We start from the raw sequence: 17,044 nt of genomic DNA, 5'->3' as shown, positions 1-17,044 counted from the left end.
TGCATCCATTTGTTGAAACATCTCAATTGGTATTCTGTCAATTCCTGGAGCCTTGTTTTTCGTCAGTGCCTTCAGAGAAGCTTGAACTTCTTTCTTCAGTACTGCGGTTCCTGATCATATGCTATCTCTTGAAATGGTTGAACATCGACTAATTCTTTTTGGTATAATAAATCTGTGTATTCCTTGATTGGTGCTTTATCTACCTCTTATTCTGAGATACAGACTTCTCCTTTTTTGATTATGTGATAGACATTGTGTATAAAATATCAATAGTGACTGAAGTAGATAGTATTTACTACCAGAAAATAGCATACCTTTCCTTTGACTGGCCACAGGGTTGGAAGCACTAAGGTAATCTAGAGGAGCTGGATCTAGGCTTTTTTTTTTTTTTTTTTTAACAGCTTTATAGAATACTCTGGGTGGTGCATATGGTTAAAGTGCTTAGCTACTAACCCAAAGATTAGAGGTTTGGGTCCACCCAGCAGTGACTTGAATGAAAGGTCTGGGAATCTACTTTTGATAAAAATAAGACATTGAAAACCCTATGGAGCAGAATTCTACTCTGACACGCATGGAGTCGCCACAAGTTCAGAGTTGACTTGACAGCAACTGGTCGATAGTCAGTTCATTACTGGTGTCACATGTTTTAGGAGCAGGATTAGGACTTTCGCTTCAGCAGGGCTTGGGATATGAATGCTGGCAGATTACTGAGATCTCTTTATATTTTCTATCCCAGTTACCATCTTTCTGAGCTGTAGATGATCTCTGTATAGTCTAGCTGCACGTTCTTTGGGTTGGTGGGGAGTTAGTTTGGGTCTGAACTCCACCCGACTTTTTGTGCCTTATAAGATCGCTCTCCATCCTGCCGTTCCCTGACTTCAGTGAGCTCTGGCTTTATTTGGTGAAGCCTCAGAGCTTCTCAGAAATCTCTCTCAGTTCTTTTTTCTGCTACCAGCCTTCAGTGGACTGGTGTTTTGTACGTATCAACCTGATTTCTCTCAGCCTCCTGCTCTGTCCCAGCTGTGGTGTGCTGCAGCTGTGCACTCAGTGCAAGCCCCAAGGGGGAGAATTGGCAGGTGGGTGTGGAATTGCTCTTTAATTGAGGTTCTCAGAAACATAATTCTTCATACCCACCCCCCCCAAAAAAAAACCCAACTCCATTGCCATTGAGTTGATTCTGATGCGTAGCAACCTTATAGGACAGAGGAGAACTGCCTCGTAGGGTTGCCAAGGAGCACTTGGTGGATTCGAACTGCCGACCTTTTGGTTAGCAGTCTTAGTTCTTAATTGCTATGCCACCAGCGTTTCTATTTCTTTACATCAGCAGCTGTTAAAAATTTGTTAAAATTTCAGCTGATTTCTTCATACCCTCTTTTTTAGAAAGCGTATTCTTCTGTCAGGGATGAAAACAGTTGTGTATCTCCTTCTGGGGAAAGAATTATACCTGGAATTTTTAAGTTTCTTTGCATCTCAGCCCTTTGTTTTTTTTTCTTTTAATCTATGAATTTGTGTTTTATACACTTCTTCTCATTGTAGTCTCAGGCTATTTTTTAAAGTTTACTTTTAAATTATATGCCAGTGGAGACACTTGGAAGCATACTAGTGTGGAATACCTGAGAAATTTGTCAAAGTTCTAGTGAATAAATGATGACATTTACTTTGAGTGTTTAGTCACTCAAATAGCCACACATTAATACCCGTGATCTCGTTTATAGCTAGTAATCCATATTTACAAGATAGCAAGCGAGAGCTGGGGAACAGTATTGATATGAAGCATAAAGAATGTTTAGTGATTGAGCAGGCAGTCTTGCCTTATGAGCATTTATCCAGCCTTATGAGTTAAAAAGAGATGCAAATGCATTCATAATATCACTTATCTAGATCACTTTAGAGCTATAGAGAAGAATTTGCTCATGATTTTTAGGATAATTTTGGTTATATTGGTAAAATAAACTTATTTTCTACAGGAGGTAATTGGTAAATCACAGTTATTTTTCAGTAATGTTGTGAAAAAGACTTTATGCCCTTGTTTAGGATCCATGTCTTGATTAAATTTCTTTTGCTCTGTGTTATCTTTTAAGATTCCTTAGGAAAATTTCACCCCATAACTGTAGGCTCTGCTGGTTCTGTGTTCTCTGGAGTCCAGGGGTGACTGGTACACAGAAATGAATTGGACGTATTTAATGTCTTACAAAATTCCAGGATCTTTTGATTTTTTTTTTAATGTAAATTCTCAGACATAACATAAAAAGTATTGAAAAGAGAATAATAAACTCCCGTGCTTCCAATAGTTATTCAATCTTGTTTTATCTATTCCTTTCACTTTATAAAAATTTTTACATTTATCTATCTATTTATATTTTTTTCTGGAGTATTTTAGAGCTAATCCCAGATAGCATATCTTACTTGACTTGTATGTTGGTCTGAGTGCCATCATATCTAACAAAATTAATAATAATTCCAGAATCTTTTACACGTTGCTTTTTATGCCCTATTTCTTTAACTACCTGGAAATAACTAGGAAAATTAATTTTATATTCCTAATTTTATCCAAATAAGGTTATTCTGACCTTTAAAATGTTTGAGTCTGCATTGCGTTTTTCTGTTGCTCTCAAGAATGTCCTAGATTGGGGGATGCCTTACAAAAAGAATCTAATACATTTGAAAAACACTGTATCCTATATCCCCTTATAGTGTTTCACAGTGCAGCTCATCACATGCAAAGTTCTGAGAAATTTGGGAATAAAGAATAACTTGGCTTAACCCAGAATTTCCTGAACTAATTCGACCCCAGAACCTGTTTTCTTATGTAACATCTGTTAAACAAAACACACTTTGGGGAACATTGTTCTGGGCAGGAGATTGCAGAGCTGCCTTTGAATAGCAAAACAGGAATGTTTCACTTCATTTTTACTTGAATTAATTGGATAAATATTTGTCCATATTACATTGTCATTACAATCAAGTCATATTTGTCCTTCGTTCTGCAGTCTGCTTAATATTGATAATGTAGCATAAACAGATAGGTCATCTGTTCTAGGATCTTACATTCTGAAAATTGTCCATCACACTATATGAGCATACTGTGGTAAAAGCATTTTATTTTTCTACTCATATAGTTGCAAAAAAAAAAAAAAATATATGAATGCACATTCCTCCATAAAGAAAGGAAGTTAAAATTTATTGGTATAAAGGAAAGCCAGAAATAAGATGTGGAGCAGGTCAAGGAAAAACAAACCAAAAGCTAATAATGAGGAAGTAAATAGAATGTATTTTACTTGTAAAGACTTGGCTAAAAATGACTTTTAAAGATATTTAAACATAGGCGATAGCATGGAAATTCATCATAAATACTTTGGATTTTTATATACTCTTAAAATTTGTTCACTTTTTTTTTTTTTTAAACCAGTTCACAGGGTCTAATGGAGGTTCTTTGGTGTCAATCAAAGGGGAAAAAAATCCTCCATTTCTGTCCTTCCTCTTTTGTCACTCAACGTGAGTGAGAAGTGAGTCATCAGGCATCACAGATCACAGCCATCCTAACAGAGTTTAGCTGGCCTCCCCTCATCCTCCAGAGTGCATTAATTAGTTGATTGCTCAGGTGTCTCTTGTCTTAATGTTGCATAAATATTGTAAAATGGTCCTTTTCTCTATGGTGCTACAAAGGTAATTTTTTCCCTATTATTCTTAGTTAAACTACAGCTTCAAGCAGAAGAGAGAGGTGTTGTGTCTATCAAAGGAGTGTGTGCCAACCGTTATCTGGCTATGAAGGAAGATGGAAGATTGCTGGCTTCTGTAAGTAATGCTTTTCTGGTGTTTTGCAACTTTTTTCTTCCTTACAGCTTACTGCTGTTAATTTACTGATATAGGTATTTATTAAATCTGTATTAAGAACTTTACAAGTATTATATCATTTATTTTTCATATTCTCCTATAGAGAGTATTATTACCTCTACATAAACCAAATCAAATCAAACCCGTTGCTGTCAAGTTGATCTCAACTCATAATGACCCTATACGACACAGTAGAGCTGCCCCATGGGGTTTCCAAGGAGTAGCTGGTGGATTCGAACTGCCAACACTTTTGGTTAGCAGCCTGAGCTCTTAACCACTGTGCCACTGGGGCTCCTACCTCTATTATTACTAAGTATTTTATTATGTATTTCTAAGGGAGTAAGTAACCAAGAAAACACAGATCATATGAGGCAGAGACTGGATTAGGCTCGAGGCAGCCTTGACTTCAGAGCATGAGCTGTTAAGTCACCTAATTTTACTGTCTTCCCTGCAAAGCTGTTAAACTGCTTTTCCTAAAAAAAAATTTTCCTTATATTGTGTACTTGTTGTGTGTTCAATGGAGATACAAAATTTTGATCATCAGTTTTTAAGTTTCTTCTTCGGAATATGGCATGCAAAACACTTATAGGATAGGACTGTAGTTGAGAGTGTGGGCTCATGTCCTGGGTACTAATGCTGGCTCTGCCACTTATTAGCTGTGTGTTCTTGTGCAAATTATTCTGAGTCAGTCCCCTTAGCTGTGAAATAAAGAAAATGATGATATCTCATAGTGCTTTTGTGAGAACCAAATTAGATAATATGTGTTAAGTGCCAAAGTCTGTGTCTGGTACATAATAGGTACTCAGAATTATTGCTCCCTAGTTAGGACCTGGAGCCCTGGTGGTGCTGTGGTTAAGCGTGCAGCTGCTAACCAAAAGGTCAGCACTTCAAATTCACCAGCTGCTCCTTGGAAACCCTATGGGGCAGTTCTGCTATGTCCTAAAGTTAGGAGAGGGACTTTTGTGTCTTTTTTCTTTTTTTTAAATCATAGCTCGGTCACCGGTCCTAGTTCCTGGCCAGAATTCTTCCTACTAGCAGGTTCCCTGTCAATATCACCATTATTTTCAGAACCAGGATTGCATGTCTGTTGAGTATACACAGTCTGTGGGGGACACAAAGACACAGACCCTACTTCTGTCTTGCTGGGAGAGTAGATAGGAAATGTACCTAAAAGTATATACACCAACCACAGCAATAAGAACAGTATTAGCGGCCAGTTAAAACCTCTATAACTTTTCCCACAGAAGGGATCTAATAATACTGAGCATCAGTGGTGTTTTAAGCTGTACAAATAGTTTTGAATTTTTTTTCTGAGTAAAGACCTTTTGATATCTGAAGGTGCTGAAACAACTTATGGAGATAAAGGATATTTCAACTATTCCCATTTCAGTTTGACCACCTGACAAAGATATACTTAGGTGGTTGTCATGGTTTCCTAGGGCTGCCATAACAAAATATCACAAGGTGGGTGGCTTTAAAGAAAAGAAATGTATTTTCTCACAAACGGAGGCTAGAAATCCAAATCTAGGGCATTGGCAAGACTCTGCTGTCTCTAGGGGAAGAGCCTTCCTGGTCCTTAGTTTCTGGTAGCCCTGGGCATTTCTTGTGTTCCTTGGCTTGTAGACAGACCTCTTTCATGCTCTTTCCCCCACTTGTGACCCTCTTTCTGTGCGTGTTCTCCTATTTTATAAACAGCACTCAGAAAGGATTAGGATCAGGACCCACCCTATACCAGTATGATTTTATTTATTTATTTAATTGTGCTTTAGATGAAGGTTTACAGAACAAACTAGTTTCTCATCAAACAGTACACACATTGTTCTATGACTTTGGTTAACAACCTCATGCTGTGTCAACATTTTCCCATTTGAACCCTGGGTTCCCTATTACCAGCTGTCCTGTTTCCTCCTGCCTTCCAGTCCCTGCCCCAGGGCTGGTGCACCCCTTTAGTCTTGTTTTGTTCCATGGGCCTGTTCAATCTTCGGCTGAAGGGTGAACCTCAGGAGTGACCTCATTACTGAGCTGAAAGGGTACATACACCATTATGATTTTAACTGATGCATTGGAAAAAAAAAAACAAAACCCTGTTTCCCCAAACAAGGTCATATTTACAGGTACAGGGGTTAAAACTACAACATATCCTTTGGGGAACACAGTTTAATATATAACAGTTGATATTACCAATTTGTGTGCTTTTTCAGGATAAATAGCAAGTTTATTAGGTCCCTGGGTGGTGCAAATGGTTTGCACTTGACTACTAACCTAAAGGTTGGTGGTTTGAACCCACTTAATGGCATGGAAACCCTGGTGGTGTAGTGGTTAAATGCTACGGCTGCTAGCCAAAAGGTTGGCAGTTCGAATCCACCAGGCACTTCTTGGAAACTCTATGGGGCAGTTCTACTCTGTCATATAGGGTCGCTATGAGTTGGAATCGACTCGATAGCAGTGGGTTTTAATGGCATGGAAGAAAGATCTCATGATCTACTTCCATAAAGATTACAGCCAAGAAACCCCTATGGAGCAGTTCCTCTCTGTAATACATGGTGTCACCATGAGTTGGAATTGACACAACAGCAACGGATTTGGTTTTTTGGTTTCTGGGTGTAGTGTCTCTCAAATATTTTTTGGTAGCTCAATAAGTTTTAAAATCCCTGTTCATTATAAAAAAAAAAAAAAAATTTTTTTTTTTTTTTTTTTTTATAGCCAATACTTATTGAGTGTGTACTGTGCCATGTGCTCTGCTAGGGCATCAGGGTTGTAAAAACAAATATGCAGTGATCCCTGCCCTTCATGAGTCACAGTCCATGGAGGCAGAAGTGTAAACACGTATTTGTAATAATGTGTAAGTACCATGCAGATAATGCTACTTCTATATCTACATAGGAAAGAAAGTGATTAAATTTATTTAGAAATGGGGGAGATGACCCCAAAATACGATTGTAGATAACGAAGAGGAAGGAGTTCATCAGGGAGTCAGGGAGCGTTAGGAATAGAGGTGGGGGTGTGGGTAACTCTGGGACACAGCACATACAAAAGCATGAGTGCAGAAAACTACTTGATCTATTTCTAGAATACAGGTAAGTCACTGCTGCTAGAGGGTAAAAGAACAAAGACAAAGCAGGATGAAAGGGAAGAGATACGGCTGGAGAGATAGATTGCTTACTACAGGGCCTTATACACCATGCTGACTGTAAGCAGTGGAGAGTCATGAGGAGTTTTAAGAAGAGACATGATCAGATTTGATTTTTAGAAAGATCACTGGCAGCCGTGTGGAGACAGACCACTTAGAAGGTTATTATTATAATAGTCCAAGCAAGTGCTGAGCAGGCCTGGCAACAGTGATAGGACAGAGAGGACTGGGTAAAGTGCTAGTACTTATGATTGGTAGCTGTGAAATTGAGGGATTTTGGAGCTGTTTACGAGATGGAAGTGTTGTACAAGCTATTTGTTGGGACTGCCACATACAGTCCCTCGCAGCAGAAGAACCTCCAAAGGCAAGGGGGAGGCACCCAAAGGGGAAGAAAGCAAGGACACTCCTGGAGGAGAGGGGAAGTAGAGAGTGGGTTTATATGTCTGGTGATGTCCCTCAGCAGCAAGATAGGGAGTCTTTGGGTCAGAGAGCTCTGAAGGGCAGCAGTGGCTTGGGGTCTTTATAACTACAGGGTTTCTCTTATATATAGCTAACAGATTCTGAGTGCAGTTTAGCAGTGTATATGCAAAGCAGGCAGGCTTTAAGTAGTTATATTCTGCTTATTTGGCTATTTTCAAAGTTAATTGGGAGTGTAAAAATTTGAGTTTAGGGCCAAGTGGTTTTTTTTCGGCTATCAGGCCCCAGTTTGGTATGAAGAAATAAGCAACCTGGGGCCAATACACAGAAGTCATCTTTGGCCATTTGTGATTGATTAGATTTAGGGCTGAAGTGGAGGGAAAAGTCAAAGACAGCATCTAGATTTCTGGTTTGGATGAGACTGTAGGTGAGAAAGGGGAAGGAGGACAAACGCAACCTCTGGGAAATGTAGTAAGTTCCAATTTAGACCTATTTAGTTTGAGTTGCCTAAGGGAAATTCAGGAGAAGATGTTCATTAAGTACTTGGAGTTATGGATCTGGATCTTAGAGGAGAGGTCTGTGTTGATGTAAAAATTTGGGTGTCATCGGCTTACAGGTGGTGATTAAATCTTGAGAATGATGAGGTTCCTAGGTCAAAATGTAACTCTCAAAGAGGACCTCAGATTGACTACTTAGGATTAGTACTTCACACTCTATTCCTGTCTTTTTGTTTGTTTGTTTGTTTTGTTTTCTGTTAGTCTGTCGTGAACTCATGAGGTGATATAGTACTTTGAGAATCTACCAAAATAGCACTTAAATTATTTCCCCAGACAGTGAATGAATGGGCAATTTTGGATGACCTTGATATTGGAGTAGAGAGAGGGAGAGGGGTTTCCAGCCCTCACCTTCCTCACCTCAGGATGTGACAAAACACATGTAGTGTGACTTGCTATGGCTTCTATAATACCTTTGGTCTGGCTACTGTCAGAGTGAGGGTGGTGGAGAAAAGGAAGGAGATGCACACATTTGCTTCTGTCATAACTACGGCCAACATAGTCAAGTGGTTTTAAAGCTCCAGACATTTCTATGTCTATCTTAATCAGTGGTTCCCTGGCGCAGCTTTGTCAGTGACTTGAGATTGTTGCTCTGTGGTTTTCCACTTATTGAGATTAGAAGATCCATTAACCTAGTAGGTTGTTTGTTGGTGGCATGATTCATTTCTAGAACATATCCTGGGAAATATAAATATCTGAGCTCGGCTGCTAACCAAAAGGTCAGCAGTTCAAATTCACCAGCTTCTCCTTGGAAACCTTATGGGGCAGCTCAACTCTGTTCCTCTGTTCTATAGGGTTGCTATGAGTCGGAACTGACTTGACAGCAGCCAACAACAACAATAACAACAAAAAGTCCCATAGTTGTCAAAAGTGATGAAAATAGAAGCTACTCTATTTTAAGCACATCTTTGAAACCACTGGAGTACCTAAAAGAGGAGACAAAGAACAATAGATCTGAAAATGAACTTCTCAGTTTTACAGAATTTCCTACAAGTTAGAATTCAGAGAATTCTTACCTCTTCTCTTGGTAAATAGGCATTAAGCTTCTGAGCTGTTGATTGTGTACCACTGGAAGCATAAAGTGCTCTACAATATGCAGTGTTTTCTAGTTTCTTCCTTAGCTAAGCAGGTGCTTTCACAAGATTAAGGTCATAGCATTTTATTTTGTCTTAAATGTGTTTCTATCTGCCTGGATGATTGTTAATACTCTTCCTGATACAATAGATTTCCATCAAGTTGATGTAAAAAAAAAAAAAAAAAGGGTTAAATTAGCTACGCTTAGAAACTCCACAAACTCTCTATGGGGAAAAACACAGCTGTTACACATAAACTGAAAATTCAGGATTTATCACCCTCCTTTGAGGAATGGCACTAGCCAAGATGCAGTTGTTGAAGCTACTTATGTTTCAGCTCCCATTATGGGATATGTTTCTGCCAAGTGGACGAGTTAACCTCTATTTTTCACCACAGCAGTTTGTGTGGCTTGCTGCCACGGCTTTCAGTTCCAATCTTATCTCTTTGAAATTAGTTTGAGTAGCTGTGTCAGTCTTCAGAGGAGAAAGTCCCTCACCTACCACAAAGCCAAGGAGGTGGTGTTGGTGATTCAGTAAGTGGCGTCTCTCTCTCTGAGTCAGATCCATCAATGTCAAGTTGTCAACAATTGTAATCTTTGGTTCAAATCTAGTATTCTGACCAGTAGTCATAATCTGAGGGTGCAGATTCACTTTCTGCCGTGGCAAAACTGAATTTTATGAACTTGGACTTGCCAAAGCTGTAATCCTTCCTACTCCTCTTCTCCCAGCCCCATATCAGACTGCTGGGTTCTTCTGCATTTACCCTGCTTATGATTCCTGCATGTGATTCGTAAGACATTCTGGTTTCCCTAAGAAAGAAAAGTGCTCTGGACACAGGAGGTATTTTGGTTTCCAAGAGTTGTGTTAGGTTGATTATCACCAATTGACAGTATGAAATAGACGAATTTGTATACTATTTTTCCCCAACACTTTCACATATTAATGGTATGATTGCATTCAGGCTAAGGATTTCTCACTGTTTGAAAACATTTAAGGGTCTTTCCCCCTCTTTCAAAGCTAGGATATACAAAAGTTCAAAGGGTAACTATATTTAACTGCCAAAGCCTATATTTGGAGGCTGAAGTTGAATAGTTTTTAATACACAACAGACTCCTTATTCCATTCCATAGCAGAATAACTTTGTTGCTATGAGCAACAAAAGCTCAGAATAAATACTGGGATTTATGATTTCTTAACTGTTCACTAAACTGTAGATTTGAGAAAAAATACATTGCGTATACCAAGAAAAAACCCGAAGTCATTGCTGTCAAGTCAGTTCCGACTGAAAGCAACCCTATGGGATAGAATAGAACTACTTCCATAGGGTTTCCAAAGAGCAGCTGGTGAATTCAAACTGCCGACCTTTTGGTTAGCAGCCCAGCTCTTAACCATTGTACCACCAGGGCTCCACATTCCATATAGTGAGGTTAATTGTAGTTTTAAGTTTAAATCATGAAAATAACCTCAATATTAGCACTGGTATGAAGAAAATACATGATTGGTCATCTTCTGCTAGAAATCTGCACGTTATTTTCTACATAATGCTATAGCTTGTGAAACCCTGAATATCTCCATAGGAATTAGAATGTGTGTAACTTATGTTGATCTATAGTAGGGAAATATGAAAAAAATTATCTTCTCTGAAGAGGATATACATTTAATTACCATAAAATAAAATACTCTAGCTATAGAATAACTTTCTTAGCTGAGGGGCCTTAAATTAAATCTACACGAATATATCATAAAGTAGGGAAAATACATTTTTGAGGGCTCAATTATCCAGACTGACAATCTATATTGATTAAATTTGTCAGAAAAAGACAGTAGTTGAAGAGGAATATGTATTATTAAGAGATAAAATATTTTATTAAATGCAAAGGTTACTGCCTCACAAGAATTATTTGTTCTTTAGAAACTGATCTTATAAAATTTTTCACAACCTATAGATATTACAAGATTAAGATCAAATTTACTTTTAACTTTTCATAATTTGTGTGTTTTATTTTGTTCCTAAATAGTCAACTTTGATGCTTACATCATGTCTGTTTCTAATTCTCAGAAGTGGTGTAAGCAAAATTTTCAGATTCATGTTGAGCAAACTCCCATATAAGCCAAAACTGCAAAATCAAAGTACTGTAAAAGAATAAACAACCCTAAAAACAGAGCATGGGGAAATGGTCATAAGGTTCAAATCTAAAACTTAGCAGTGGGCCAGAATTGAGGCCAAGTAAGGAGAGGAGTGGAGGGTGGGGGTTGGGGGGGTGTGAATGGTGGTAGGAGAGCTTGCTCTAGTTCTTCTTTCGTTCCTGTATGTAAAGGCTGTTAAAGATTGGGAGGGATCTTAAGGTTATGTAATTCAGAGAAGTTAAGTAACTTACTCAAAGATATAAGTTAGTGACCAAGGCAAGGTAAAAACCGAGGTTTTCTGGACCACCAAAGATCGTCACAGATGTTCTGTTAGGGTGGACAAATTCTTGGAAAGGCCCATATAGTTCAGTTTCCTCAGGGACTGATTAGTCAATGAAGTTAAACTCTTCTATATTTCAAACTCTTAGACTGTGTTTTCCCTGGTTCCAGTTCTTTAGTTCTTTATATTTTACAATATGATTGAATTGTGTTTTTATTGTAAGCGATCTAAAAAAAAAAAAAAAAAACTTTTTTTCTTTTTATCTAAAATAGTTTCATGTATTTGTTAGTTTCCCACTAAAATCCACTGCCATGAGTCGACTCCCACTCAGCATCCGACCCTAGAGGACAGAGTAGAACTGCCCCCATAGGGTTTCCAAGGCTGTAAATCTTTACAGAAGCAGATTGTCACATCTTTCTCTTGTGGAGCTGGCTAGGCAGCCAGCCTTTTGGTTAGCAGCCAAGAGCTTTAACCATTATGCAACTGGGGCTCCTTTCATTAGTTTAGCAAATATTTATTGGTTACTTACTGTCTATCAGGCACTGGGAATATAACAGATGAATGTAACAGTTGGTGAAAACCTTCACCCATATGTGTTCCAGTCTGGTAAAATGAAGCGTGTGTGTGTGTGTGTGTGTATATATATACATATATGTTGATGTTAGGTGCCATCAAGTGGATTTCAACTCATAGCAACCCCATGCAACAGAGTAGAACTGCCCCCACAGGGCTTCCTAAGCTGTAATCTTTATGGGAGATTGCCAGGTCTTTCTCCCATGGAGCCACAGGGTGCCTTTGAATTGTCAACCTTTTAGTTAGCAGCCGAATGCTTAACCATTGTGCAACCAGGGCTCCTGTTGCCGTTGAATCGATTCAGACTTGTATCGACCCTATACGACAGAGTAGAACTGCCCCATAGGGTTTCCAGGGAGCAACTGATGGATTCAAACTGCTGACCATTTGGTTAGCAGCCGAGCTCTTAACCAATATACCACCAGGGCTCCATATACATATATTTATGTAACATTAATCTGTATTTGGATGTGTTAGAGTATAAAAATGAATGAGGTGCTTTTATTCTTCATATTACAGCTAGAGTTACTAAATCTAGTTACTTGAGAATTTTTCTTTGGGGTCCCAGGGTCTTTTTGTGTGTGTGTATGTGCTTTAAGTGAAAGTTTACAATTAAAATCAGTTTCTCATACAAAAACTTATACACACATCATTATGTGACCCTAGTTGCTGTCCCTACAATGTGACAGCATACTCCTTCTCTCTACCCTGTATTTCCCGTGTCCATTCAACCAGCTTCTGTCCCCCTCTGTGTTCTCATCTCGCCTCCAGACAGAAGCTCTCCACATAGTCTCATGTGTCTACTTGAGCTAAGAAGGACACTCCTCACCAGTATCATTTTCTGTCTTATAGTCCAGTCTAAACTTTGCCTGAGGAGTTGGCTTTGAGAATGGTTTTAGTTTCGGGCTAACAGAGAGTCTGGGGGCCATGATCTCTGGGGTCCCTCCAGTCTCAGTCAGACCACTGTCTGGCCTTTCTACTAGAATTTGAGGTCTGCACTCCACTTTTTTCTTGTCCTGTCAGGGATTCTCTGTTGTGTTCCCTGTCAGGGCAGTCATTGGTGGTAGCCGGTCACCATCTAGTTCTTCCAGTCTCAGGCTGATGTACTCCCTGGTTTATGTGACCCTTTCTTTCTCTTGGGCTCATATTTTCCTTGGGTCTTTGGTGTTGTTCATTGTTCTTTGCTCCAGGTGGGTTGAGACCAACTGATAATCTTAGATGGCTGCTTGCTAGCTTTTAAGAGGGTCTTTTTTTAAAAAAAATAACTTTTAAATTTTGGGTTTACAGAGAAGTTTGTGGAGATAGTACAGACAATTTCCATATACTCCACACCCAGTTTAACATCTTACATTAATATGGTACAATTGCAGGGCTGAGTTACCCAATAAGCAAGGTACTCATGGGCTTGCTTATGCTTACTTACTAATATGTAGTGGACAATTTTACCTATTTTTCACCACTTCAAAGATGTGGCGAAACCTATGTGAAATTGTTCACTACAGATTAGTAAGTAAACACAAGTAAGCCCCTGTACACTTGCCAACTGATGAACAAATATTGATTCATTATTAATAACTAAAGTCTATTCATTTTTTTTATTCATTATTCATATTTCCTTAGGTTTTGCCTAATCTCCTTTTTATTCCACGATTCCATCCAGGATTCCACATTTTGTAGTCACGTCTCCTTAGGCTCCTCTAGAGTGTGACGGTTTCTTAGACTTTCCTTATTTTTGATGACCTTGACAATTTTGAGGATTACTGGTCTAGTATTTTTTAGAATGTCCTCAATTTTCATTTTTCTGATGTTTTTCTCATGATTAGACAGGGGTTAGGATTATTTGGGAGGAAAACTGCAGAAGTGAAGGGCCATTCTTACCATTATCATATCAAGGGTACATACTATAAACATTACTTATCACTGCTGATGTTAATTAGCCTTGATCACTTGGCTCAGGTAGTGTTTGTCAGGTTTTTCCACTGTAAAGTTACTCTTTCCCCCCGCTTTCCATATTGCACTCTTTGGCAGGAAGTCACTATGCACAGCTCACACTTAAGGAGAGGAGGGAGTTTTGCTCCCTCTCCCTTACGGTGGAATAAAAAAAAAAAAAAAGAGGATCTACATAAATTATTTGGAATCCTTCTGCACAAGCAATTTGTCTCTTCTCCCCCATTTATTAATTTATTCAATCATTTATATCAGCATGTACTTATGGATATTTATTTTATATTTTGGGTTATAATCCATTATTACATCATTTATTTTATTTTGTTGCTCAAATGCTCCAGCTTTGGTCATTGGCAGCCCTTTCAGTTGCCTTCTGTGCTCTTTTCACATACCCTATCAATGTGGGTTTTTTTTTTTTGGAGTATGTCCTTGCTTTCTGGCCTATGAGATGCTCCACACACATCTTGTATATACCCTACTTCAGCTCTAGAATGAGCCATTTCTCCAAGGAGTTTTGATTTCTTTTATTGGAGAATAGTTTTGGAAACCAAGATCTGGGCCCTCAGTGTGCTTGTTGTTACTAAGGTGTCTTTGCTTTTAGGCCCTGTCAGCTGACAGAGAAAGGAAATCTATATGTGTATACACGCATACCTCATTTGATTGTGCTTCACTTTATTACGCTTCACAGATACTGCAATTTTTACAAATTGAAGTTTTGTGGCAAACCTGCATCGCACAAGTCAATCAGCGCCATTTTTCTAACAGCATGTGCTCGCTTCCTATCTCTGTGTCACATTTTGGTAATTCTTGCAATATTTCAAACTTTTTCATCATCATTATTATTATATTTGTTATGGTAATCTGTGATCAGTGATCTTTGATGTTACCATTGTAATTGTTTTGGGGTGCCACAAGTTGAGCCGATATAAGATGATGAACTTAATTGATAAATGTTGTGTGTGTTCTGACTGCTCCACCGACCGGGTCCCCCATCTCTCTCCCTCTCCTTGGACCTCCCTAAGACACGACAATTTTGAAATTAGGCCAATTAATAACCCTACAGTGGCCTCTGAGTGTTCAAGTGAAAGGAAGAGTCACACGTCTCTGACTTTAAATCAAAAGCTAGAAATGATTAAGCTTAGCGAGGAAGGCATCTCGAAAGCCCATACGGGCTGAAAGCTAGGCCTCTTGCACCAAACAGTTAGCCAAGTTGTGAATGCAAAGGAAAAGTTCTTGAAGGAAATTAAAAGTGCTACTCCAGTGAACACATTAATGATAAGAAAATGAAACAGCCTTATTGCTGATATGGAGAAAGTTTTAGTGGTCTGGGATAGAAGATCATACCAACCACTACATTCCCTTAAGCCAAAGCCTAATCCACAGCAAGACCCTCCCTTCAATTCTGTGAAAGGCTGAGAGAGGTGAGAAAGCTGCAGAAGAAAAGTTTGAAGCTAGCAGAGGTTGGTTCTTGAGGTTTAAGGAAAGAAGCTGTCTCCATAACATAAAAGTGCAAGGTGAAGGATCAAGTGCTGATGTAGAAGCTGCAGCAATTTATCCAGAAGACCTAGCTAAGATAATTGATAAAGGTGGCTACGCTAAACAAAAGATTTTCAGTGTAGACACAACAGCCTTATTTTGGAAGGAGATGCCATCTAGGACTTTCATAGCTAGAGATGAGAAGTCAGTGCCTGGCTTTAAAGCTTCAAAGGAGAGGCTGACTCTCTTGTTATGGGCTGGTGACTTTAAGTTGAAGCCAGTGCTCATTTACCATTCTGAAAGTCCTAGGGCCCTTAAGAATTATGCTAGCTGTACTCTACCTGTGCTCTATAAAGGGAACAACAAAAGCGTGGATGACAGCACATCTGTTTACAACATGTTTACTGAATATTTTAAGCCCGCTGTTGAGACCTACTGCTCAGAAAAAAGATTCCTTTCAAAATATTTCTCCTCACTGACAATGCACCTGGTCACTCAAGAGCTCTGCTAGAGATGTACGAGGAGATTAATATTTTCATGCCTGCTAACAGAACATCCATTCTGCAGCCCATGAATCAAGGATTAATTTTGACTTTCAAGTCTTATTATTTATGAAATACAGTTTGTAAGCTATAGCTGCCATCGATAGTGGCTGCTGATGGATCTGAGCAAAATACACTGAAATCCTTTTGGAAAGGATTCGCCATTCTAGATGCCATTAAGAACATTCGTAATTCATAGGAGAAGGTCAAAATAGCAGCAGTAATAGGAATTTGGAAGAAATTGATTCCAATGCTCATGGATGACTTTGAGGGGTTTAAGTAGACTTCAATAGAGGAAGTAACTGCAGATGTGGTAGAAATAGCAGGAAACTAGAATTAGAAGTGGAGCTTGAAAATATGACTGAATTTGCTACAATCTCATGATAAAACCTTAATGGATGAGTAGTTGCTTCTTATGGATGAGCAAAGAAAGTGGTTCTTGAGATGGAATCTATTCCTGATGAAGATGCTATGAATACTGTTGAAATGACAACAAAGGAATTAGAATATTACTTAAACTTAGTTGACAGAGCAGTGGCAGGATTTGAGAGAGCTGATTCCAATTTTGAAAGAAGTTCTACTGTGGGTAAACTGCTATCAAACAGCATTGCAGGCTGCAGAGAAATCTTTTGTGGAATCAAGAGTCAATTGATGCGGCAAACTTCATTGTTGTCTTATTTTAAGAAATTACCACAGCCACCTCAGCCTTCAGCAACCACCACCTGGGTTAGTCATCAGCCATCAACACTGAAGCAAGCTCCTCCATCAGCAAAAAGATTATGACTTGCTGAAGGTTCAGATGATGGTTAGCATTTTTTAGCAATAAAGTATTTTTAATTACGGTGTGTACATTTTTTTTTAAGACATAATGCTATTGCACAGTTAGTAGACTACAACATAGTATAAACGTAAATTTTATACGCACTGGGAAACCAAAAAATTAGTGTGACTCACTTTACTGCAGTGGTCTGGAACTGAACCCATAATATCTCCAAGGTATGCCTGTACTAACCCATGTATATACACATACCTTTCGCTGTCAAGTTGATTCCGACTCGTAACAACCCTATAAGACACAGTAGAACCTGCCC

General features: G+C 38.8%; 1 protein-coding gene across 1 annotated transcript in view; it reads left to right on the top strand.

The window, feature by feature from the left end:
* Window positions 1-17,044, top strand: part of FGF2 (fibroblast growth factor 2) — a 93,521-nt gene that overhangs the window by 68,465 nt on the left and 8,012 nt on the right. Inside the window, 1 exon segment of the mRNA XM_049887042.1 lies at window positions 3,692-3,795. Coding sequence (XP_049742999.1) covers window positions 3,692-3,795 — 104 coding nt within the window.

The sequence above is a fragment of the Elephas maximus genome, chromosome 5, assembly GCF_024166365.1.
Source record: "Elephas maximus indicus isolate mEleMax1 chromosome 5, mEleMax1 primary haplotype, whole genome shotgun sequence".
Lineage (NCBI taxonomy): Eukaryota > Metazoa > Chordata > Mammalia > Proboscidea > Elephantidae > Elephas > Elephas maximus.
The sequence above is the reverse complement of the archived record's forward strand: the minus strand, read 5'-3'. Positions and strand labels throughout refer to the sequence as shown.